The 24868-nt window shown below is 46.3% G+C and overlaps 1 protein-coding gene across 2 annotated transcripts in view; it reads left to right on the forward strand.

Annotated features, from left to right (window-relative positions):
- The window catches only part of ALDH1A2 (aldehyde dehydrogenase 1 family member A2), a 67355-nt gene that overhangs the window by 34759 nt on the left and 7728 nt on the right, over positions 1-24868 (forward strand). For both annotated transcript variants that reach the window (XM_081839038.1, XM_081839037.1), the window contains 3 exons: positions 9360-9421; positions 11997-12125; positions 12370-12483. In XM_081839038.1, coding sequence (XP_081695164.1) covers positions 9360-9421; positions 11997-12125; positions 12370-12483 — 305 coding nt within the window. The remainder of the gene's footprint in view (positions 1-9359; positions 9422-11996; positions 12126-12369; positions 12484-24868) is intronic.

The following is a 24868-nucleotide window of genomic DNA, read 5'->3' on the forward strand; positions in this document are numbered from 1 at the left end:
CTTCTTCCACTGCTGGCTCAAGCTTCGCCATGGAGGCTTGGGAGCTGACTTATGCTCCAGCCCCTCCAGCGGGAGAGCATTTGGACCCTATTCCAGAGTTTCTGTGCTATTGACAGAATTTGGCCTGTTCAGTGCCCACTGCAGCTGCTTTCCTCCATGCACTGCACCAAGGAAAATTTGTTTCATGTTGGTGATTCTTTTTTTTGACAAGGAGGGAGGATGACTTTACAGCTCTCTTGGGTTTCTGTTGTCTCACCAAAGGCAGAGATGGCCTTTCCTCCCCTTGGCGGCAGCGCTGAGTAATAGTCTAATATTGCACACAAAGGTGAAGACAACAAAGGCCAGCGTGAAACATGACACAGGGCTTTTCTTCGTTCCTCTAGCAGCTAATTTAGTTGATTTAAAAGGGGCTTGGTGGGTGGGAAAGTTTGTCCCGGGAGGGGGAGAGACTTTAGGAGGCAGACGGCTTAGCCTGGAATAGGAGCACAAAGTCACTGCAGGCAGAGTTAAACCCGGCACCCACCCAGGAGGAACTCTGTGCAGAAGAAGCCAATGTCCAGATGGTTGCACTGGGTGTAATTGGACACCCCCAAACTGACCCCAAAATCTTCAGGGGATTATTAACACCCCTCCCCACATTTGCACACAGAGCCATAGCTTTGGAATGCATGAAATAAGAGTAAATTCTCACTGAGCATGTGCAGAGTGTCTGAGTAATTGCGCTTCCAAGTCATCCACTGTGATGGGCTGGCTGGATGCAGAGGAATGGTGGGAACCCCCAACAGAAGAAGGCTCAGAACCCGGGGAGTGGTGGTGGGACGACCATGAGTGATCAGAGGAAGAAGACTGGGGGGAGGAGGTGTCGGAAGCTGAAGAGGCAACAGGGTTTAGTGAGCAGGGAGAGGCTGTGGCAGAAAGAAGTGCAGAAGCAGAAGTGGAAGCAGAAGAGGAGAGAGGCCAAGAGGCAGAGATCAGGCAGGCTGTTGAGGAACCCAGGGGGTCTCCCCCTCCTGCTGCAACCAACTCCTCTTCCCCCGGTTCCCCAGAACCTGAGAAGGTATGAAGAGGGCAGTGTAAAGACAGACAAGGCGATACAGCTTCAGCTTGCTTGAGAAGGAACCTGGGGTGGAGGAGGTTTAGAGAGCGGTGGGAAGGCAGAGATCTTCAGTCCTCGCAACTGCCTCCTAGGGGCAAGTTCTACCAGGAAGTGTTGATGTGCTCACTAGGCCTGGCCTCCTGGGCTGTCTTGTTGCTTTGAATAAAGAGTTAAGTTCACAGAAGCCATGTGAGTTATTGCTGACCTGCTCCTGGCACCATCCTCTGTCATCTGAGGGTGTAGCTTCAACTAGGTTTCAGTGAGAGCACAGCTTCTCCTGTTTGGACTCCCTGGTCTCCCCAAGGTATTGCCTGCCTGACAAATGTGTGCCCTTTTCGGAAGCACTTGCTGCCCCATGGATTGGGGCTCCCCCACTGTGTGTTGTTGGCTGCCTGCTGGCTGGTGGAGGATGGGAAACAGGCCACATGAGGGCTCCCATCCTTGTGACAAGTGACTGTGCAGAGGGACGATGCCCATCCTTTCCCAACACAAACTGAATCTCCATGCTGGGACAAGGTTCATCTGCTCCATTTCTCTTTCAGTCAGACTGTCTGCTGTTAAAGGTGCAGGAGCAGGACCCATGAAAAAAGGTGGCAACCCTCATTCACTGCTCCCTATCAGCTACGAGGGAGCAATAGGGGATATTTGTCTAAACAGACAGATCCTGGGATTTACTGCTCTCCAAAAGCCCACTCACCCAATCTCCATGGGTTGGCTAGTTAGTGGGGCACTTTGCCTGAGGTCAGAAATTCAGAGAATCATAAAATTGTAGAGTTGGAAGGGACCACGAGGGTCCAGTTCCTTATAATGCAGGAATCTTTTCCTCTCAACCCTGAGATTAAGAGTCTCATGCTTCAACAGAGGCCTAGCAATTTTTGAAAGTGAAATCCTGGACTTGAGAAGAAAGGGGTGTTCTGATCCATGGGACCTTATATTAGGTCTTATTCTCCCATTGTTTGCACATGTCAAGCATTAAGGTGTTCTGGAGCTGATACCCTGGCTTGAATGCTTTGCTTTTGGGGGGAGGACAGTGGGAGAGCACGTTATCCACCTTGCCCCCCTTCCAGATAGGCCTGTCAGAAACCTCAGAGAGCTGCTCTGTGCACAAGAGGAAGCTTGATGAACTTATGGTCTTCCTCACTAAGAGGTAGCTTTTTGTGCTCTGATGCTGTTCTGCTGAAAGGGGCTTTCAGGGAGTAAGGCGCACCCGCCCTGCATAGGGACCCTCTGTTGCAATGCTGATCCGTTTCGTTAGGACCATTCTGTGGCTTACTTAGCATCCCTGTTAATCCCTCCCGGCTGCAACCATATTTCACTGAGCACATGTGAAAGCCCACTCTAAAAATGCCAAGGAGAATCCAAATGAGAACCACAAATGTTATTGATGCTTTTCTACAACATGTTAAAGTCGGATCATTTTCACTGCTGGGGCTTTCCGAGGTTTATATGGAAACAGTAAAACTTTCAACGTTGCCTGCTCAGTTTCCGAGCACAGGAGGCCCCCAGCTCCGGAAAGATCAATGTTTAGGCAAAGTGGGCCATTTTTGTCAAACTTCATTATTCTGGTATCACAAACGCTGGTTTTATAGCAGGCGTTGGGCGGGCGGGAAACTCTGGGATGTGACTCTCCACATTCCAACTTTAATCTCCATCCTCTGTGTAAAACATTTGCCAAAAGGAGGGTCTAATAAACAGGTCTGTAAAATTCCGCCGTGATTGCAAATGCTGAATACAGGAAGGTGTTGAAAAAGGGCAGCTCTTTCAGAGTCCAGTCGCAGTTTGGAGTTTGGGAAGCCTGTGCGCAAAAGAAAACTCTTAGGTGAGGAGGGAAGACCTGGCCGTTTGTGTCTGATCAAATTAATTAGTGCCTTCCCAGGTCCTGATTTAGAAACCGGGTTTCCCCTCACAGTTTTGGCCTCTCATCCTCAGGCACAAGGCAGGGCAGGGATGCTAAGAGGCCACGATAAAAGCCACAGGCAAATGGCTCTGCCCAATATGGACTGATTTTTTGGCTCATTTGCTAGGGTGCTTCCACCATGCTGGGCATTTCAGGTGGCACTGCCAAGCCTCGTTCACTCGCTCTTTTTACATCCTACATTTCCTCGGTGGCGGCTCTGTTTCCCCCTCAGGAGTCAGTTTTATACTAGCAAATTTAGGTTGCACAATAAAAGTGGGTTGGGCCTTCTTGTGTAACCAGCCCAAATCAGAACTCTTTGTGGTAAATAAAGTGGAGGAAATGCCCAGGAAGGCAGGGGGTCCCAATTACTCAATGCAATATTGTGCAACCTTCTTGCAAACAAATGAAGAACTAATGCTGACCTCGCAGGATCTCCCTGAAGGTTTTGTGAAAACAAATCAGGGTGGATGCTCACTAAAGAGGTTCTCTGGAAGAGCCCCCAGATCGCAGAAAGTCTGACAGATGCCTTTTGCACCATTCTCCTATCCTGTCTTTTTAAAAGGGTGGGGGGAACAGCTCAGCACACATCAAATATAGCCTTTGTCCGGGTGGGCACAATCTGATTTTTTAAAAAATCAATATTTTCAATTATCTCAAAAACATTACTTAAAAACAAAACAACATGAAAGATTGTTGTTGTTTAGTTGTTTAGTCATGTCCAACTCTTCCTGACCCCATGGACCAGAGCACACCAGGCACTCCTGTCTTTCACTGCCTCCCACAGTTTGGTCAAACTCACGCTGGTAGCTTTGAGAACACCGTCCAACCATCGTCCCCTTCTCCTTGTGCCCTCCATCTTTCCCAACATCAGGGTCTTTTCCAGGGAGTCTTCTCTTCTCATAAGGTGGCCAAAGTATTGGAGCCTCAGCTTCACGATCTGTCCTTCCTGTGAGCACTCAGGGCTGATTTCCTTCAGAATGGATACGTTTGATCTTCTTGCAGTCCATGGGACTTTCAAGAGTCTCCTCCAGCATCAGAATTCAAAAGCATCCATTCTTCAGCGATCAGCCTTCTTTCTGGTCCAGCTCTCACTTCCATACATCACTACTGGGAAAACCATAGCTTAAACTAAACAGACCTTTGTTGGCAAGGTGATGTCTCTGCTTTTTAAGATGCTGTCTAGGCTTGTCATTGCTTTTCTCCCAAGAAGCAGGCATCTTTTAATTTCGTGACTGCTATCACCATCTGCAGTGATCATGGAGCTCAAGAAAGTAAAATCTCTCACTTGCCTCCATTTCTTCCCCTTCTATTTGCCAGGAGGTGATGGGCTCAGTGGCCATGATCTTAGTTTTTTGATGCTAAGCTTCAGACCATATTTTGCGCTCTCCTCTTTCACCCTCATTAAAAGTTTCTTTAATTCCTCCTCATTTTCTGCCATCAAGGTTGTTGTCATCTGCATATCTGAAGTTGTTGATATTTCTTCTGGCAATCTTAATTCCGGCTTGGGATTCATCCAGCCCAGCCTTTCGCATGATGAAGTCTGCATATAAGTTAAATAAGCAGGGAGACAATGTACAGTCTTGTCGTATTCCTTTCCCAATTTTGAACCAATCAGTTGTTCCATATCCCGTTCTAACTGTAGCTTCTTGTCCCACATAGAGATTTCTCAGGAGACAGATGAGGTGATCAGGCACTCCCATTTCTTTAAGAACTTGCCATAGTTTGCTGTGGTCAACACAGTCAAAGGCTTTTGCACAGTCAATGAAGCAGAAGTAGACAGTCAATGAAGCAGAAGTAGATGTCTTTCTGGAACTCTCTAGCTTTCTCCATAATCCAGCGCATATTTGCAATTTGGTCTCTGCTCCCCCTGCTCTTAAAGTCCTATAGCACTAACTCTTTCTGTCATGGGGGTTTGGGGCAAAGCCAGAAAAATGTTCTAGCACTAATTAAAAGATCATTTTTTAAAAAAACTGATGAGATTATAAAATGGCACCCACCCAGGAGTGAAACTAGGTTTTATTTCACCCGGGTCAAAGACCCAGTTTGGTATCCCCCGCTATGTGCATTTGCGCCCAAGCACATACAGGCTGGGAGCCTCAATGGTGCCCTTCTGGAGTCTTCACCTGGGGCAAAAACCCTGGCTAGCCCAATAGCTATGGCACTGCACCCACCACAAGGTTTATAGTGAGTGTGTACTGCACTACAAACAACACCCACACCACACCAGCTACATTGCATCTACTCATGTGGATGGCAAACAGCCATGTGGGCATTTGGGGGGCAGGAAACCCAGAATCCTCTCTTCCTGGTAGTGTGGAAGGTCATCTGCAATGTTGATAATACAGTGGAAGAGTCATGATTAACTAATGCTGGGAACCACTCACCTGCAAGCAGTACCCTTGGGTCCCCTAGGAGTGTTAGGAGATGGGCCTTGCCTCAGTGGCAGCAGAACCGCCATGCTTCATGTGGAAGGCCACAGGTTGGTGACCTCTCAGTGTTCTTGGACTCCAACTCCCATCAGCCCTAGACAGCACTGCCATGCTGCAGGCTGCAGAACATGCCAGGATGGAGAAGGATGAAGGAGACAGCCATGGGCTAAGACCAGACAGGGTCTAATGCAAGTCATTTCATTGGGGATCTCACAACAGAGATGTATTTTTTGAGCTGGATTCAGCCTGTTGTTTTTTTAAGTCACATTTCGAAAGGAGCTCCTGAGATTCCCCCCTTTTTCAGAATGTTTCCTTTTTCGCAGGACTGGCCCTTCTGTTGACTTCTTTAAAAAATCCAAGTTTCCTTTCTTTTTCGGGGGGGGGGGTTCAGTTCTCAACATTGCAAAATAAGAAGGTGGCTGGCTGACACATCCACCATCTTTCCTGTTGTCTCAGGAACAGGAAAGGAAGTGAAAATAATCCCCAAATCATTGTTTCTTGTAATTTGGGAGGCCTTTGTGCTGTTCCAGGAAGAGACTTCAGCTTGCCCAGTTCCCAGATGAGATTATCTGAGCAGAATAGGTTCTGTGTGCCCACTGCTCAAAACCTGATAATGATGTGTGATCTGAGCAGATGTGTTAAAAGGGATCTCCCTGGTTTCTGCAGAATTAGGGCTTCCAAGTTGCACAAGCGGGGGTTATTGCACGCACAAAAAGCCAGCCCCCTCTGTCTAGCTAGAATGTTTTCTTTCTGTCTCATCGTCTGTGCCTTTTACTAATTAGCCAATCTTTTCCTCTCTCTCTCCTTCTCCTCTTTCCTGTCCCTACTGCTTCTTATCGGGCTCCTCCTTGCTCCCACTTCACTGATAACGGGCCTATCTTTATTAGTCTCCTTCCAGGGCCTTGGAAACATCACACGGAGCAAAAGCATATCCCCAGCTGGTCAGTCTGGAGCTCTGCACTGGTCTGTCTTTCTCCCACTCACCCCACCCCGTTTTGTGGAGCAAACCGAACAGGGTGAAGAAATTCAGCGAGCTAGAGAAGGGGCTTGTTTCTAATCAAAGTCAAGTTGAAAACTATGTTTAGAAACCAGGATGCTTTCTGGATTCATCCCTTTATTATGACCAGATGTTTGCACAGATGCCTCCCCAAAATGCAACCAGCCCCAGTAAATCTTGATGTGTCCCTTGCCAGCCTTAGCTGCGGACTCCTGGCGTACTGGGCGAGTGACACATCCAAAGCCCGTTGGGAACTCCAGGAACCCCTAAAAGCTGCCATGAGAGGTACTAGTGTGGAACTACAAGGCAGCAAGGAAAGAAAGAATCAAAGGCTCCTGTGTGCCCAAACAGAGAGAGGGGGAGGCTGCCCGCTATAGCTCTCCTTGAAATTCATTGTTTGCGCCTTGCTCTCCCTCCAGCTAGTCTTTGCTGGCGGAGGTGATGTTGCATTGGGTCTGATTGGATCACTCACTTTTCCCAATGGGGACAAGAGACTCGCTCACTGAGAAGGAGGTTGCCTGTTGCATCTCTGTATGTGTTTCCCGCTTCTGGTCACAACAGCAGCAGAGCATCTCCATACCGCTCGTGTGTGTGTTTGTGTGGGTGGGTGCACACTCGTGCCCTTGCTGGGGGTGGGCTGAGGGGCGGAAGACAAATGGAGCCCACCGTGCCTGCCCAGCCCCCTTGGCACTGATCCAGCAGTTTCTTCTGATGGACTTAGCCCTGGTGATCCTACACCCTGCTGCTCTTTTGGGGTTCCCTGGAAAATCCCTGACCCAGTTTTGCTTTTCAGGGAGAATGGAGGGAAGAGGGTTTCTCAAAATGTTGTTAAGTGTGCATATATATGTATTGTACATTGTTTGTCACGTTTCAGCACACCCACCCTCCAGCCTTTGCAGGTTAAGAGTAAGGAAGAGGGTGCCCTTTGGCTCAAGGGCCCAGAGCTGGACACCAAATTCCTCCTCTTCCTGCTTGTCTTCCTTCAGTCCCTCTAGAATCTGCCTATCCAGAGTGCAAATGCTGCTGAATCTGGCAGCTGTCCTGATACGTGCATGCGGATTCAGTGTGAGATTAAACAGCTTATTAAACTTTCATAAGTTTTATATATTATACGATGAAAGGAAGCTGTTATGGCTAATTTGCTAACACAAAACTGCTTCCGCTGTCAGCTGTTGCAAAGTTAGTGAATCAGTTGTGGGCACTCGGCCACAAAGAGCTTTCATTTAGCAGTGGGAACTGAGCCCAAACTGGAGCTAAATTCATGTAAGTTCTCTGTACACATTGGGAGCCGTGGTTGGTGAAGCAGGGGAGACCAATGAGGATCGGGACCCACTCACATTATAGTTAGCATTTGCCAAAAATGTAAAGAGGTGGGAGACCCAGTTCTTGATCCACTTGAGCCTGCCCAGTGTGTTCCCTTGTAGGAGTTAAAGGGAATTAGATAAATTCATGGAAGAGGAAAAGGCTACCCATAGCTATTAGTCACAAGGGCTATCCAGAACCTCCATATTCAGAGGAAGTCTACAGCCCTGTATGTGGAAGTGTTTGATTAGTCACTGTGGGCAAAAGAAAACTAGATGAATCCTTGGTCTGATCTGGCAGGGCTCTGGCTCTGGGGAGGTCCCCCCCCCAAAAAAAAATCAGTGTAGAGAAGCTGCCAGCTGGACTGGCTGTTGGAGTGCATCTCAGTACTGAGATGGGATTGTATCCTGCACTGCACCATAGGGAAGTAGAGAAGGCTAGCTTAGAGGGTGAAGGACAGGTGTTGTGCCAGCCACAGCTCTGTCTGCTCCACACACACCCATCAGCATCTGCCACCTGAGGCAGCTGTCTCACAGCGTCTAATGGTAGGGCTGTCCCAGGCTCCCCTTATGTCCCTCTCACCACTGCTGAAATGCATCACCATGCAGAGGGGAGAGGCAATAGGGTCTGTTCTGTGGGGCACTCTAAGTTCAGGTGAGGCAACAAGGAAAGCAAGCAGCATCACCCTGGCATGCATTGCAATCTGACTGTGAACCCTGGAAGAAACTCCCCAGAGCCTCTTCTGCAACACCTGAACTTGGTAGCAGATGAACATGGACCTTTTAGCTAGGGAGTTGATGCAGAATGATTAGCACCCAAAAGGAAGATATTCTGCAAGCCCAGGTGGAGCAAGCCTGTTTTCTCCTGTTCCAGAGGGTAGGACCCAAACCAATGGATTCAAATTACAAGAAAGGGGGCTCCGACTAAACACTGGTGCCACCTCCTGGGGGCCTGGGCACCCACAAAACATTTGCTGTGGGTGCCCTGCCTCTGCCCCCCCCCCTTGCATGCTGCCCCTGCACTTTGCTGCCTTAACCTCTGGCGCTCTGGCACCACGGCAGCAACTGGGCCGAGGCCTGCGCTTCTGCTGTGGCCATGGACATGCTTCTGGGGTGTGTCTGTGCTGCAGGCCCCATCTCAGTTGCCGATGTGGCATTGGAACATGCACATATGCCGCACCTTAAGGTTCATGGCACTCACACTGTGGGGTCCAAGCAGCACTGCTGAAGGAAGAACTTAATGGCAGTAAGCATTGCTCAACAGTGGGACAGGCTACCTGGGAAGATGGTGGACTCTCCTTCTTTGGAAGTTTCTGAACAGAAGTTGAATGGCCATCTCTCACAGATGCCTTAGCTGTAAATCCTGCATTGCAGAGGGTGGACTAATGACCCTTGGATCCCTCTCAACCCCATAATTCTATGATTCTGTGATCCATTCATTTAGTACACAGCAAATGAATTGGTGCTTCCAAAGTTCCCAGGCTGAATGTTCTCCAGTAATGCTTTGGTAGCTTTAAAAAATATATAGTCCCACCCATCAAAGCTGTCTCAACCTCTTCCCCCTTGGATTTTCTTTTCTTTTTTGTGTGGCTTGCCTGGCCCAAGTGCTTCTGAGAGTAACCAGGCTCCTCTCTTTCAGACGGAGATTATTTCACCTTTACAAGACATGAGCCCATCGGTGTGTGTGGACAGATCATCCCTGTGAGTATCTGTGCTCGCACCTCATATTTATTTTCACTGGAATGAGCTCCCTTGAAAAGGCCCATAAGCCCCAGGCTTCAGCAAGGCGTGTTTTTCATTATGGGAGACCGGGCAATGGGGTGAGGGGGGAGGCAGGCGGAACTGAGCGCACATTGTTGACATATCTTTAACAGCCGCCCTACCAGTGCTTATTTGCACATCCTAATAGAGTTTTAGAGCTGCATTATTAGGGAGGTGAGGCCTCCAGTCACAGAATTCCCAGGACTGGAGAGAGCAAAGCAAAACACGGCATTAGCATCAGGCGGCTGTCAGCCAATTGAGATGTTTGCACAATGGGGAGGAAGTGGAGCCCCCCCCCTTTCAATCCAGCAGGATCTTTTTATCTCTCCTGTTCCAAACTGCAGCGTAACTGGGATCCAGGGAGGATAATTTTCAGGTTCTTCATCTTTTTCCTTCTTGCCCTAAACAGGGCAGAAAACTCCACGATACCTGTATAATATACTTCCCTAGAACTGGTCCCTTCCATTGGGCAAAAGGGGCTATTGTGGAGTTTGCTGAAGAGGAGTGCCCCCCCCCACCAGAGAGGACCCCTGGTGTCCCCCTTCCAGCAGGAGATGGCTATAACATCTTCTCCTCATCTGGATTAGCCTTCCACTGCTAGAGCCGGCTCAGTCCAGCCATTTTGCTAGGCAGGGGTAGGGCAAGCGTGTCTTTCCAACCAGACCTCCACCACCTAGTCTGTCAGGTTTATTGTTGGTCTGGAAGGGCAGGTGCAAAGGTGCACATGTCCCTGACTAACACAGAGTAGCTTCCATTGTATGACAGAAAGAACAGCTTCCTCCCGGGCAGTTTTGCATCTGATGCCCCTGGTTGATGTGCCTGCTCCTGATGTAGCCGGTCTCCCGTGGAAAATTGGATTCAAAGCTTCAGACTCAGAGCAGGAAAAGAGGAAACGCAAAGGCCACAGACTTCCATCACATCTATTGCATGATTGGGGAGGTGGGGAAAGTGCATAATCCAGTATAGCTTCATGTTGCAGAGGGCATCTCTGCTATATCCACCAGCTTCCGGGCCCCACAGAGTTCAAAGGGTTGGCTGGAGAAATTGTGCTACTCAGGCCAAGGTCTGCATCCCTACAAGAAGTCCATCGTGTCCCCCATTAAAGGGGTACAACAGTGCACCAGCTCCCCTTTAGTAACTGCGTCTCTTGATTTAGACTGGCTTCTCACTGTTAAAACCAGAGAGTCCCTGCAAAAGCATTCAAACTGTAAAAGAATACAAAAAAGGGAGGTGTGAGGAGGTCAGGGAAACAAGTAAATGAAAGACAAGATATGGAAAAGTTGATTTGTTTTTAATTGTTTTTACTTTATTGTATTTTGTATTTTTGTTTTTTCCCCCTGATTTTTGTAACTTTTTTGAAACTTTAATAAATATTATTTTTTTAAAAAAAGTAAAAGCATTCAATCTGCTGCTACTAAACCCCGCAGACTTAATGAGCATTTTAAAACAAACGTTTGCAAGTTGCTCGGAAACTGCCAAGGTCAACCCAGAGTCCTGAAGCCCAATGCCAGCTCTGATTAAAATCAGCACAGCTAAGCCTTCTAATCTGTGTTTGTACAGGACTGCACAGCAATAGGGGTCCTAGTGACACCCCCTACCAGTGGTGTTTAAATAAGTTATCATTCAAATAGTTAACCAAAATATCCCCAGTATAGTTCTGACGAATATCAGAGCCTCATGTATTTTAGTGCCTGTTTGAAAAGAGCAGAAGAACCAACTGATGGAATTTGCTGTCACAAGAGTGATGATGGACCTCTTTCCACATAGCCATGAGCCACGAGCGAGAAGTAGATCAGTGGCTGTTAGTCATGAGTGCTAAAGGGAGCCCCATGTTCAGAGGCAGCAGGGTGGGGGTAGGGTTTATTGCCCTCATGCCTTGCACAGTTGACCACTATTGGAAACACAGTACTAGGCTAGAGGAATGTGGTCTACACCTGCAAAGCCTCACTTAGGAAGTTTGGCTTTGATTTTTGATTTTTTTCGGTGTACATTTAATTGTGGGATGTTGTATGTGGAGCACACAATAGTTACAGTAGATATAAAGTATCCAAGGACATCAGTTGGCCAAGCCGTTTTAGGAAGATTGCTTTTCATTTTTTAAACAATGATGATGATGATGCTGATGATGCTTTTGTATTCTGGTCAAACCAGAGGCATTCCAGGCTGCAGAAGTGGAACGACACATTGCCACTGCATGATTACTGTGCTTAATATGAGTACAGTTCACCTACAGAGCACTTATAGTTTTTCTAAGCACAATCTAACAGACATGATACAAAAGGAAAAAAGGACCAATGAGGGAAGAGGAAAGCAAACATTGGAGCAGGTTGATGTTGCTCTAATGTTCTCCACCTTGTTCTTTAAAATGGGCTAAATAAGTAAATAAATATCACTGGCGGATTGATAAGCTAAAACCACCTTTGGCAACCCTTTTGCCCTCCAGAGGACTCAAGCAGCTAGGATTTCTTGGGTCATGTGGCTGCCTTAGTAATAATGGCTGCATTCTTTCCTTCAGTGGAATTTCCCCCTGCTGATGTTTGCGTGGAAGATTGCACCTGCTCTCTGCTGCGGCAACACCATCGTCATCAAGCCGGCAGAGCAAACGCCGCTGACCGCGCTCCACATGGGAGCCCTCATCAAGGAGGTGAGCGGAGCAGCGGGGTCAGAGCCGGGCTTTTTTCAGCCAGGCCTTGCCGGAACTCAGTTCTGGAACTCGGTTTTAAGAGAGCAAGGGAGGTGTTCATGGTGAGTTCTGGCACCTCTTTTTCTAGATAAATAGGACTGAGTCAGAGGATGCATCCAGGGAGCTGCCCAGCTTGGCTTGTGTGTGGTCCATTCGCCCTAAACAGCTTGCCCCTCCCCCTTCTCTCTCTTTGTTGTTGCAACAGGCTGGGTTTCCACCCGGAGTGGTCAATATCGTGCCAGGATTTGGACCCACCACCGGCGCAGCAATTGCTTCTCACGTGGGGATAGATAAGATTGCCTTCACTGGATCCACCGAGGTAAGTGGGTGCTCTAGAGGCTGTTTGGCTTCACCCAACAAGGCATTCTAGTGCCTGCGGTGGAGATTCGCTTTCCCAGTTAAGGCCAGGGCAGAGCATCACCTCCAGGAAGTCCTTGCTGAACTGCCTGGGAGATGTGCCACAGGCCTGCCCATTTCAGTCGGGCTTTGCAGAAGTCCTTACCCATCAGCCTCTGGAGGTCTGGCACGCTCCACTTTTCCCAAAGGCCCTGAAGAAGAGTCCTTTGCCCGAGAGGGTCTTTACAGAGGTGGAGCTTCTCTTGGTTGCTGTGGTTTTTAATGGAACTCTTGTTTGGTTTGAAGAGACAGATAAATGTGGCTGCAGGCCATGAGCTTTCCTAGAGAGGATTTAAGGTGTTTCCTTTGTTTAGTGTTGCTGTTGTGTTTTGAACTTTAATACATCGGCCAGCTCGAAAGAGTGCTCCTTGGAAAGGCAGCATACAAAAGAAAAATTAAAATAAAAAGAATGAAGATAAGCTAGTCCCTGGATTGTGCCCAAGGTGGGGCCCCTTCACTATAGACCCTGCAAAGCTCCCTCAGATGGCTACTACCTGTTGACACCAATATTGGAGCATTCTGGAGAGTCTGGTAAAGACAGAGTCAGGTTCCATTGACAGATTTTGTAGCTGTATGTGGCCTATATTTCAGTTAAAGAGACTCATGCAGGATACACTCCTGATTGCGGGACGAAAAATACAGATGGATTTGGTTTCAGAATTGTCTCTTGTAGCCAAAATAAATTTTTAGCGTCATTCCAGCGGGCTTTCATTTCTAATAGGCGTTTAAACTCAAAATGCCGTGGATTTTGTCCTAACTCAATACCTGCCTTTAAGAGCCTTACTAATAGGAAGTGAAAAGCGTTACAGAGATGAAAAAAAGCAATTCTCTAAGAACCTAAAGTGGGAACAGCTGGAACATTTTAATGTAACGCGAGTGTAAACTGTTCCATATTGTTTTTTATTTCCTGTTCTGTGGAATTCTTGTAACAGCAAGTCGATGTAGTAACACTTTCAAACCAGTCTTGTAAGATCAGCTGTTCTGCCGTGGATTGGGCTTCTCAGAACTAATGAAGGCTGCCTAGCTTTGTTAACATAAAGGTGGAAATGGTTTGTTTTCTCCTGCTTGTATCCGTTGAATATCTCTTGCACAACCTGAAGACTGGGTTTACTCCTGCTTTCAAAATTTATATGCCACCACCTCCGGGAACTGGGAGCAGCGAGTGATAGTTTAGGAAAGTTAAAAGATGTCTTGTTAACAGGCAACAGAAAGGCTGGCGAAGTTTACCAGAGTCAGGCCCCGAAACAAGCTTCCTGGTAAGGCTTGCCTCAAACTTGTGAAATCATTTCTGGCTTGGCTTTTCATCCACGCTGGGGAAGACATCTCAGCCCCCAAACGCCTGGTGGGGGCAAACAGCACTCTGCCACTGAAGACCTTAGTTTGGAACCACAGGGTTTGCAGCTTGGGCTACCAATTGCCAGTCACTAGTTCTTTTCATGAATGCACACAGATTTATTTGTTTCCAGTATTTGTGTACCACTGTTTAACAACAAGTCCTCAGAGCAGGATGATAGTCGGGGCTAGAGCTGGAGGTCAGGGTCACTGAGTGGGGGGCAGCAAGCCTGTCATCTTTTCTGACGTCTAAGCCAGGCATGTCCAATGCCTAAGAGACTGCAATCTACTCCCACTATAAAAAACTGACAGTGGATTGGATTGACCAAAGTTGCTGAGCTTTTTTTGGGGGGGGGGCTGATCAGGATCATGCAAACGACCAGGATCAACCAGGGACGCCCCACGATAGATTGGTAGATCGCGATCAACCTGTTGGACATCCCTGATCTCAGCTGTCTAATATAATCTGTGTGCATCTGTGCAATACCCATTCACATGAACAATACAGAGATCCACGTGCTCTGATGGGATTCTTGTATATATAATTGTTTTTTTTTTAATCTACTTTTTTTCTTTTTAAACCTCCTTACTGTTTCTCCAAAGAGACTGAACACAGCTAACAATCAGCAATAAAAACAGAGTAACACAAATGTATGCACTACTGACTTTTAAAAGATATAAAAAATACATTAAAATTGACAGGACAAGCAGCTAATCCAGCCTCTTTGACAAATTCAAGCAACACAAAAATAGCAAAAAGTACACAACTAAAGACCCTTTTGAAAAGTCAGGTCTTTGCCAACTGCCTGAAACTGTGAAGGAACTTGCTCTGCAAGCTGTTTCATAGAGGAGGTGCCACAACAAGGAAAGCCCTGTCCTTAGCTTCACCACCTAAGGTGGAGGGATTAGGAGTAGGGGCCCATCTGAGTACTGGAGTTTGCAGGGGGGAAACATACAGAAAGGTGGGGACTTGAGGCCCATGGAAGTCTTTCATCTGTGCCACCCAATTCTATACCTGTTACTCAGAAGAAGTTTCTGGTAAACACAGACCAGCTTACTCCCAGACAAGTGCCTGTAGCATCTCAGTCTTTGCTGATAAATCACATGCATTTAGGAAAAAGAGTTTGCAGCCCTGCTGCTTGTAAAACAACATGGCCATTGCCAGTTAACTTTTTTTGGTCATCCTCCAACTCCTGAATAATGACTGTTTGGTGGTGGTGGGAGACTGGGAGATGGACCATATGTCAGATCTTTGTGGAGCCTTTGATGTGCTCTCCCCATCCCAGCACCCCGCCTCTTTTCCCATTCACGGCTCACCTCTCCCAGGTGGGGATGCAGCGGGGCCGGTCCCCCCCAGCCTGCAGGCAGGCAACTTCTTACACGAACCCACCCGTCATGGATCGCTTCTCTGCACAATCCCCCATCGCTTGTGTTTCATGCTGCCATGGCTCATTAGGGACAGCTCTGCAAAAACGCTGGGTTTCTGTAAGCACCAAGGCTGAGGCCCAAATGCTGCCTTTGGGAGAAAGCTAAGCAAAATGTGTGCTCCACACTCCATGCTTTTCCCCCCGCTGAGCCTCAGATCAGTCACAGAGCCCTCAGAAGTAGAAGAAACGGGTGTGGAGAAAGAGGGACGTTTTTCTCCTTCTCTCCATAGTGCAAGAACGAAATGGGATCATTCCATGAAGCTGAATGGTGGAAGATTCGGGACAGTCTAAAGAAGGGACTTCTCTGCATATCTCAGAGTTAAATGATGACATTCACTCTTGCAAGGTGTACAATGGCTACCACCGTGGACTTTTTCTAAAAGGGAATTGGACCAATCCATGGAGCATAACGCTCTCAGTGACTACTAGCCCAAATGGCCAGTATGGCCTGCTGTAGCTGTAGAGACCAATGTGGGAGAGACATGTTTTTTTTTGCAACTGGGGCAGATGAAGGCGTCCGGTTGTGCCTGTGCAGATGCACCATGGCATTTTTCTTTCTGTGCTCCTCCCAGAGGTCATTCCTCCTTTGGTCACTGCTGTGGATACTGATTACCTCCAGGTGCTGCAGTTATCTGCATGGGATTCCCACATGGCACGATCAATGTTGCCATCCTTCATGTCATGTTTGCAGACATCTTTGTAAAGCAGAGTTGGCCTGCCAATGGGCCTGGTGCCTGAAGCCAGCTCCCCACAGAGCATGTCCTTAGAGATCTTTACTGCTTCATCAGCATCTCCAAAAATCTCTTCCCCCTACTTCCGAGCAAACATTTAGCTCTGGGGTGCTATCGCGTTGGCCTTGGGAAGTGAACAGGGAGTGGTATTCCTGGGGCTGCTTGAGTGTTTTCATCCCCTGTATGGCTTCACCTGCCTTCCTACCTCTCTGCCCCTTGTTAAATGAGCATCCAGTTATCAAGGATGAAGAGAAAGCAGAATATAGGCAATGTAATGTCAGTGAGCCCTCAGGCAACAAACCAGATGGAATCTCAGGTCTGGGAACAACTTTAGAAGTGTCGGGGTGGGGCTCTATGCCAGTCCCAATAGCCAGATGACTCAAAGTCCTCTGGGGAATATGTGAAAACAAAATAAAAAAATTCCTTCCAGTAGCACCTTAAAGAACAACTAAGTTAGTTTTTGGTATGAGCTTTCGTGTGCATGCACACTTCTTCAGAAGAAGTGTGCATGCACACGAAAGCTCATACCAAGAACTAACTTAGTTGGTCTTTAAGGTGCTACTGGAAGGAATTTTTTTATTTTGTTTTGACTATGGCAGACCAACACGGCTACCTATCTGCAACTGGTGAATATGTGGAGCAGGAGAGCCTTTTACCAGCATCTCAGCATCACATTGCTTTCAACTCTGGATCCTTCCTTCCTTCTCTTTGCTCCTTCAGTGTTGGTCCTGTTCTAGCCTAGATGGCTGTAGAAACAAATTGGAGACATTAATGGAAGAGCATTGGTCTATCAATAGCTGCGGCTGATGGGAGTTGCAGTTCAAACATTTGGCAGTAAAGGCTGCTGTAAGTCACGGTAGCTAAGCAGAACCTCCATGTGCCAAGGCAGTGCTCCTCAGATTATACCTGACACCAGGAGCAAAAACCAGTGGATGGGCCTCCTTCCCGCGCCTTGTTTGTGCGTATATCAGGATTAGACTCTGCTGGATTAGACTAACCTTGATCTCCTCCACCAAGACAATTCTTATACACTGAAAGGGGCCTGGGCCAAAGCATGAATAACCTGAGACAGCGGTCAGTCGCTGGATGATGTTTAGGGAAGCTCACAAGCCTTTTTCCTTAGGTGTGAAGTGGGCTACAGATTTGCTTTGTGCTGCATTCCAGGTAAAATCAGCCATAGTGGTTACTTCTGATTCAAGCTGACCACATTGTTGTCTCCAGATAGAGACTCCCAGGCAGAAACTGAAGATAATGAAACATCTGACATTTGTTCCAAAATACTGAAGTCTGTATGTGTGAGAAGAAAGATGAAGATTTGGTTGATACAACAAACACACCCAAACAAACAAGTTAGATCCCTAGTTTAATGAGAGAGGGAGATCAGTGGGGGAGAGGGAGAGAGGGAGCGCTTTGGGCTCAAAGATCTTTAGGTTGAACAACTTCAGTCAAAAGCCCAAGGAAGCATCTTGCCTGATTTGCTTGCAACTCGGGTGTTTTCTTTATGCTGTGAGTTTAACAAAGCATGAGCTCATCATTAGTCAACAAGATACCGGGCGAGGCCATCAAAGCAAACTACAGGAGAGTCCAGGATTGAGTCATGCCAAGCAAATGTTTGCAGCTAACAGCTGTATTACCACTGATCCTGTCTTGCTCAGCAGGTGACCCCCCCCCCAAGTGAGATGGATATCATGCTGCAGGATCCAGACCCTGTTTTGTCAGCTCTCCCTTCTCATCCAAGAGGATTTTGCACTAAAGGCCTGCAAGGACCTTCCAGATCAACCCTGCAAGACATTTTGCTCATTTTTACTGAACTTCTTTGGTTTCTCTCAAAAGTTCTCAGAAGAATACTCAGATTCCAAAACTTGTGGAGGGGCAGGGCAAATTGGACTGGCCCTGTTGAAAGCAGAAGTGGCACAGAGCCCACAAATGTTCCCCACCTCTGTTCTGTGCTGAATAAATGCTACATTTCAGATTAAAATGGTCATTGGTATCATTGCTCATAGCCTAGTCTAACTTTCCCCCAGGTGCCCTTGGCATGTTGCTGGACTACAACTCCCAGCAGCCCCAGCAGCCAGCATGGCCAATGGTCAGGGGCAATGGGAGCTGTGATCCAACAAAATCCAGATGGCACCAAGGCTGGCTACCTCTGCATTAAGAGGAAACAGGCCAAATGGAGCCATAGGGCAAAGAGTCCACCAGGAATTCTACACAACAAGGTGGCCTGTCCTGTTTCACCACCTGAAGTGAAGTGGGAGGGTACTGCTATGTGCGCGCACTGTGCGTCACCCCTCCTTGCCACCCCTTACTGGGATGATGCAGCTTCCAGGTTCTGGCAAGATCTCACCGGAAGCCAGAAGTCACTCCAGATGCTTCTCCTTACTTCTCTGGTAGCGGCGATGGTAGGGTGCCCACAGAGGTGCCCCTTAGATTCTGCCCTCTGAGGCGGCTGCCTCAGTCTGCCTCATGGATAGGCCGGCCCTGCTGTACCAGCACCACTGGGATTTATGGAGGACTTTCCTAGTGAAGGCAAGAGGTGCCATTTGGACTTCTCACTCTGGGCACCGAAATGTTTTGGGTCACCAGCAATGTGGGAAGACGACACACAAATCGAAAATGGAGTGAATGTGACCCAGTCATAAAGCAATGCAAGGTCTTCTTCACACAGGCCTTCTGTGCCATTTGTAAGTCCTGGTAGCTTGGGGGAGTCCTGAAAACTGATCCCTGAGACAGGGCTGGTTTTAGGATGGTGCACCCCACATAGAACATGGAGCCAAGGGGGCACAAAATTGAGAAGATCCATCACTGAGAAGATCCATTTGGGGACGCCAAATTTTGGCCTCACTCAGGGTGCCATGCTATCAAAGATGACCAACATCTGTCCCTGCCCTGAAATGCAACTGTGATATGGACTGAGCTGAGAGGACCTGCCAGACCCTTGCATCTCTGTGTGCATCTCTGTGTGCTGCTGGATTGGCTCATCTGGGCCAAGGAGGTTCTCCTGGGGTGTGCCAAGGACTGACAAGCACAGCTTACTCTTCTCCATGCCATTCTGTAGCCAGGCAGTGTGTTTGTGCAGCAAACAACCCCACATCTGCAGAATCGGTGTGTGGGTGTGTACTTTGCATGGGGAGTTAGGTTTTGACAGAGGAACCTGAGAATATTCTCATACCTGCAAGATCCTTGTTTGCAGTTTATGTTTGTTTTGATATTTAACCTTCCTTTCAGCCACAAAACAACCCCTTAAGCAACTCCAAAACAGATTACTTAAAATAAAACACATACACCAGAAAGCAAATTAAAAACAAATTACATCCAGTGAAGAGCAGAACATGAATAATCACAGAGAACAAGTCTGAGATATTTGACCCTTTCAATGTACTTTAAATTAACTGGATTATGATTTAGTAATTGAGAAGACAAAAGAAAAAAGCAAGCCGTTTTTAAAATTTTATTTTTGCATTTTCTATTTTACATATACAAGTGAAATAAAAACATAAACACAAAATCCCCTTTGAGTTTCCCCACCCCTGCCCAAAAAAAGCAAAACATTTTCCCCTTGTGAGTGACCCAAGCAGAGCTTTCAAAAAATCACGTTTTTATAGAGGACAGAAGGTTATATATCTATTTTAAGCAAAATTTGTCCAATATTAATGCATTAAGGGGTTAATACTATAGAGTAAGCTGTCCTGCTAGGCTTAACTAGGTCACTCACCAACACCTTGAGAGAAAGGTAAACCTCCGTCTACCTGAGAAGCTCAGTGTGTAAAGAGGTCTGAGCTGGTTGCACCAAGCTCAGACCACGTGGCTCTAACAAGCTTGAGTTCCTATACCAATAATTTAGGAACTTTCACCACTGTAGCTAACCCACATTTTACTGATTGATGTATGAAAAGGCACATGAATCTGACCTTTGGAAAGTTTGTAAGTAAACAATTTTTAACTTACCAAATGTGTGGTCTTTTCTATGCTAAAAGAGAAGTTTTGGAACTCACAAGGGCATATTTTAAAAGTCGAATAGCCTATATTTCCATGCTTCACATTGCAGCGTAATTTGTGATTTTAAAATCTCTGATGGGGTTCTCTTGCCAAAGAGTACTTGCCCCAAACTTGTATCCCGGCATCCAGGAAGTCTCTTTTTATACCCATTTTCCTCCTTTTTCGTAATAATTTTTATTACATTTTCTGTCTTACAATTTCAAATAAACATTTTACAAACTCTAAAATATCCAGTGGCTTCCCTTCCTCTCTTTCTATGGTTCATTTTACATATCATACATCCTTGCATATATTACTATAACCATTCAAATAAATTTTACACTTTTACATCCATCAAAAATTATTTACTCTATTGAATTTATCTTAATGCTGTCAGTGTTTTCAGCTGTACAGTTATTTTCCAGGTATTCAATAAGTGTTTTCCAATCTTCTTCAGACATATGTTCTTCTTGCTCTCTTATTCTATAGGTTAAATCTCCAAGTTGTGCATATGCTTTCAACTTAAGTTGCCAATCCTCTTTAGTTGTGACCTCTCTCAGTTTCCATTTTGAGGCTAACAAAACACAGGCCACAGTTGTTGCATATGTAAATAACCTTTTCTGACATCTGGGAATTTCACTCTGGGTTATCCCCAGCAAAAAGAAATCTGTTTTTGGGGGATGACGTAATTTTGAACTTTTTTTTTCAGTTCATTATAAATCATTTCCCAATACCCTTTTACCTTTTTACATGTCCACCACATGTGAAAAAAGGTTCCCTCTACTTCTTTATACTTCCAACACTTATCTGATTCTGTCTTATAAATCTTAGCCAACCTACTCAGAGTTAAATACCATCTATGAATCATTTTCAAGTAGTTCTCTTTCAATGAATAGCATGCTGTAAATTTCAGGTCACTTTTCCAGAGTTTCTCCCAGAGGTTGAGATCTATATTATGTCCTATATCATTTGCCCAGTGTGTTATTGAAGTTTTAACAAGCTTGTCTTTTGTTTCCCATTCTAATAGAAGATTATACATTTTAGACAAAGGTTTATCCTTATTTTGCAAGAGTTCCATTTCATATTGTGAACTTTGGTCCAAAAATCCATTCTTTCTATCTAATTTAAACATATTGTGTAACTGGTGATATTGCAAGCAAGCAATAACTTGGTTCCTTAGGTTTTCCATTGATTTCAGTTTGGGTTCCCCAATGTAAATTCCAGCAGTTACCGGGAACAGTCTCCCATTGTCTACAGTTACAGTCGCCCATTGTACAGTGGTACCTCAGGTTACAGACGCTTCAGGTTACAGACGCTTCAGGTTACAGACTCCGCTAACCCAGAAATAGTACCTTGGGTTAAGAACTTTGCTTCAGGATGAGAATAGAAATTGTGCGAAAGCGGCACAACGGCAGCGGGAGGCCCCATTAGCTAAAATGGTACCTCAGGTTAAGAACAGTTTCAGCTTAAGAACAGACCTCCAGAACGAATTAAGTACTTAACCCGAGGTACCACTGTATATCCACATTAACTCTCTTAATTGCAATTGCTCCGATGGGAGATAGCCATAAAGGTGTTTTTCTTTCCCACAGATTTTTATGATTCTCCCAAACTCTATACAGATTCTTCCTAAGAATGTGATTCATAAAAGTCTTATAGATTTTCACCTTCCCATACCAAAGACATGCATGCCAGCCGAATTTTAAATCATGTCCCTATACCTATAAATGTATATATACCTATTTTTTCCTTGCCACCAACAGAGATTACTGCAGGTCCTTGTGGCACACAGAGTCCTGGTCCCTCCCGGGTTATGCAGAGAATAATCCTCCCCTCCAGCCAGTCTCACAACCTATTCCAAGTGGGGATTGAGGAGTGGAAGATGCTGGTGCCAACATTCCTGTTGATGAAACGTCTTGGCTCCACTGTCTATGGGGGAGAAACCTTTCCCCTGGCATTCGCCTCCTGGGCTGCACCGGCTGTCTGTGGGGAGTTCATTGCGGGAGCCAAGAGATGGGAAGGAGGAAGCAAATGAGCAGTGCAGAAGACATAAAAGCCAACACACACCTCCCTTTGCAACCCTTTCCAAATTGAAAACTGGAAAGAACTGCCTTTTCTCTCTGCAAAGCTTCCCTCACCCCTGCCCAGGGTAAAAATACGGAATAATCAAATAATTAGTGAGTAGTCATTCAAGAGAGGAGAGGAGTAGCATTGGAGTTAGAGCACATATTCTCCCAGATGAACTGCAACGCTCATTAAGCTTATATCTAGAGAGGCTTTGATCTGTGCACTTTACTGAGCTAGCTCTGTTACGTAGTCCCATAATTCAGGTGATATCAGATCCCCACCCTCAATTTGCTGTGGCAGCCACTCTGAGGAGCTCCTTCCCTGGGAAAACAAAGTTGCCTCCCTCTTCATCCAACTCCCTTCCCGGACAGGTGGAAATCTCCCTCTTTGCGAAGGTGTTTGGGGCTTCCTCTTGTTGGCTTTGCAGCATCTCTGGATTGTTTTGCTGCACGGCTTTTCATTCATTGAGGTTTTTAGCTGTGATCTGAAAATGTGATTGTTTTAGATTTTGTTGTGTGTCACTTTGAGCGTTTAGTGGTTTTGAAAGGCTGGGAAAGAAACTGAGGTATTTTATAAATAAAAATAGAAACAGTTGACAGGATGAGGTTGCAGACCGAAGGAGCAACAGATTGCTAGTTCTTTGATTTATTGCTTGGTGTTTGCCACTGTGATGATTGTAGGGATGTGTATAGATGTTAGGAGAGGATGTATTTATTAGATGTTATCCTTCCTCCCTCACATTTTAGCAGAGTGCATCTTTTTGCAACTTAAAAGGGAAGTTTTAGCCTTTTAGTTTAAGTAACCAGTATGCTTTAAGGCAGACTGGATTGATTATCCTTTTCTCTCCCTTAAAACAACAATCACATAAACAGTCTTGTAGAAGGTAAAAATAAGATTTACGCGCTCTGAATACTTGTTGAAGAGTAACAGATACAGCAGCTTTGTTCAGGCAGGCTTAAAATGGTAATTCTGTTACATAGGCATGCTTAAGTCTAGCTTAAGATGGAGTCTGATCATTGGAGGTCAGACATGGAAGATTACCAAACCACTACCTTGTCCAATGCTTATGGCGAGATGAATTCTCTAGCCTTTGGACTAGTAGAATTCATGCCAAACTCCTGAGTTATGGAATCTCTCCTTCAGATTCCCTAAAACTAGACCAAATTACTGCTCAAAGACTGATCCGCCAAAGACTGGATGACATCGATCTACAGCGAAATTATATGCTGGGGGGAGGTGTTTGTTCGCCCCAGAACATTGGTATCACTTTAACTTACTGCGTTCCATCATACCTCTCCTCCCTTTCAACTGTTGCCTTCACCAAAGCGAGGTTCAACGTTTTTCCCTCCAACGTCTTGAGACATAGATTCTCAAAGGGCCAAGCCCCCGCCATGTGCAAATGTGATAAGGAGACGCCAGAGTCGCTCCAGCACATCATGTTCACTTGCCCCCTGTTCAATGTGCCACGGGCAAATTTGTTGGGATCAATCATACAGAAACTAGAGGGTACCCCACCAAAATTCCACCCTGCTCAAATCTTGCAGGATAAGGATACTCATACGACCCTGAATGTGGCAAGGTTCCTGGTCGCTGTCCTTACCCAAAAGCGACGCCAAGGAGCACTACAAGCTAACTAAGGCGTAGTATGCCATTCTATTTTATAGTATTTTATTGTTATAGTGGTGTTTTAGCGGCTGTTTTTTCCCCACGTGCACAAGCTGTTATTTATGTGTTGTTTTTACCTGTATGGGCCTATGGCCGTAATAAATATTGTTGTTGTTGTTGCTCTCTCTAGCAAACTTACTGGAAAACTCTGTGAGCGTCAGCTCCTATCATGTGCCATTCTAGCAAACATGCATTGTTGGTTTGACTGCATTGTAAATATCCCACAATGATTTGGTGTTCTTGGGATATGTTGCATCCAACCATCAGGATGTCTCAGGCCAAAAGCATCTGAATGGAGTCAGTTCTGAAGGGAAAGTCTGAAGGTGTATGCTTTTCTCTAAAGTGAAGCATCATATGGGTCTTCTTGAAACTTTGCTGAGGTCAACGGGGCTTGCACAGGAGATCTTCCCAGGGACTGGGCTTCTCCCAGCTGCACTGTTTGGCTAGATTGCCTCTGGTTTGCATTTGCTCCAATCTTATGCTGTCATTTTTACCACATTTCCCATTGTCAAGTGATGATGGGAAAGAAGAAACAATTGTTGGTAAGCATGACCATTTCATATCACAGGAGGGGAGAGGGCTGCTGTGTTCAAGTCCTGCTCATGGCCTGACTGTAGGCAACTGGTTGGCCACTGTGAGAACAGGGATGCTGGACTAGATTGGCCAATGGCTTGACCCAGCAGGCACTTCATATGTTCAGCTCTGTTGTCCACTCTTGTTGATTTTGCATGTGTGCTTTTGGCAAAAATCTGAACATGTTCAAGGGTGTGGGCAGCAACAAAACAGTGTTGAGGACTGTCATCTATCCATGAGCATTGGCTTGTAGTGGAATGCCTTTTTGATATGCTGGCAGATGCCACCTGATCCCTTAGAAAAGGCTCATTAATTCTCTGTCATGCTACCACCCACTTCTCTGTGTGTTGTTAACAATATTAACCTCCATCAGAGGTGCTGGCTCCCTGGGGCCTTGAGTGCCCGAGCACCCACAAAATTCCCCATGAAGGAGCCGGGCACCCACAAAATTTGGCACCAGGGCCACCACGGCCCCAGGCACCCACGGTCGCAGGGCCAAGCTGGCACTCTTGACTTCCATTATATGCCCAGCTGAGCC

This window comes from Podarcis erhardii, assembly GCF_964252035.2.
Source record: "Podarcis erhardii genome assembly, chromosome: 14".
NCBI lineage: Eukaryota > Metazoa > Chordata > Lepidosauria > Squamata > Lacertidae > Podarcis > Podarcis erhardii.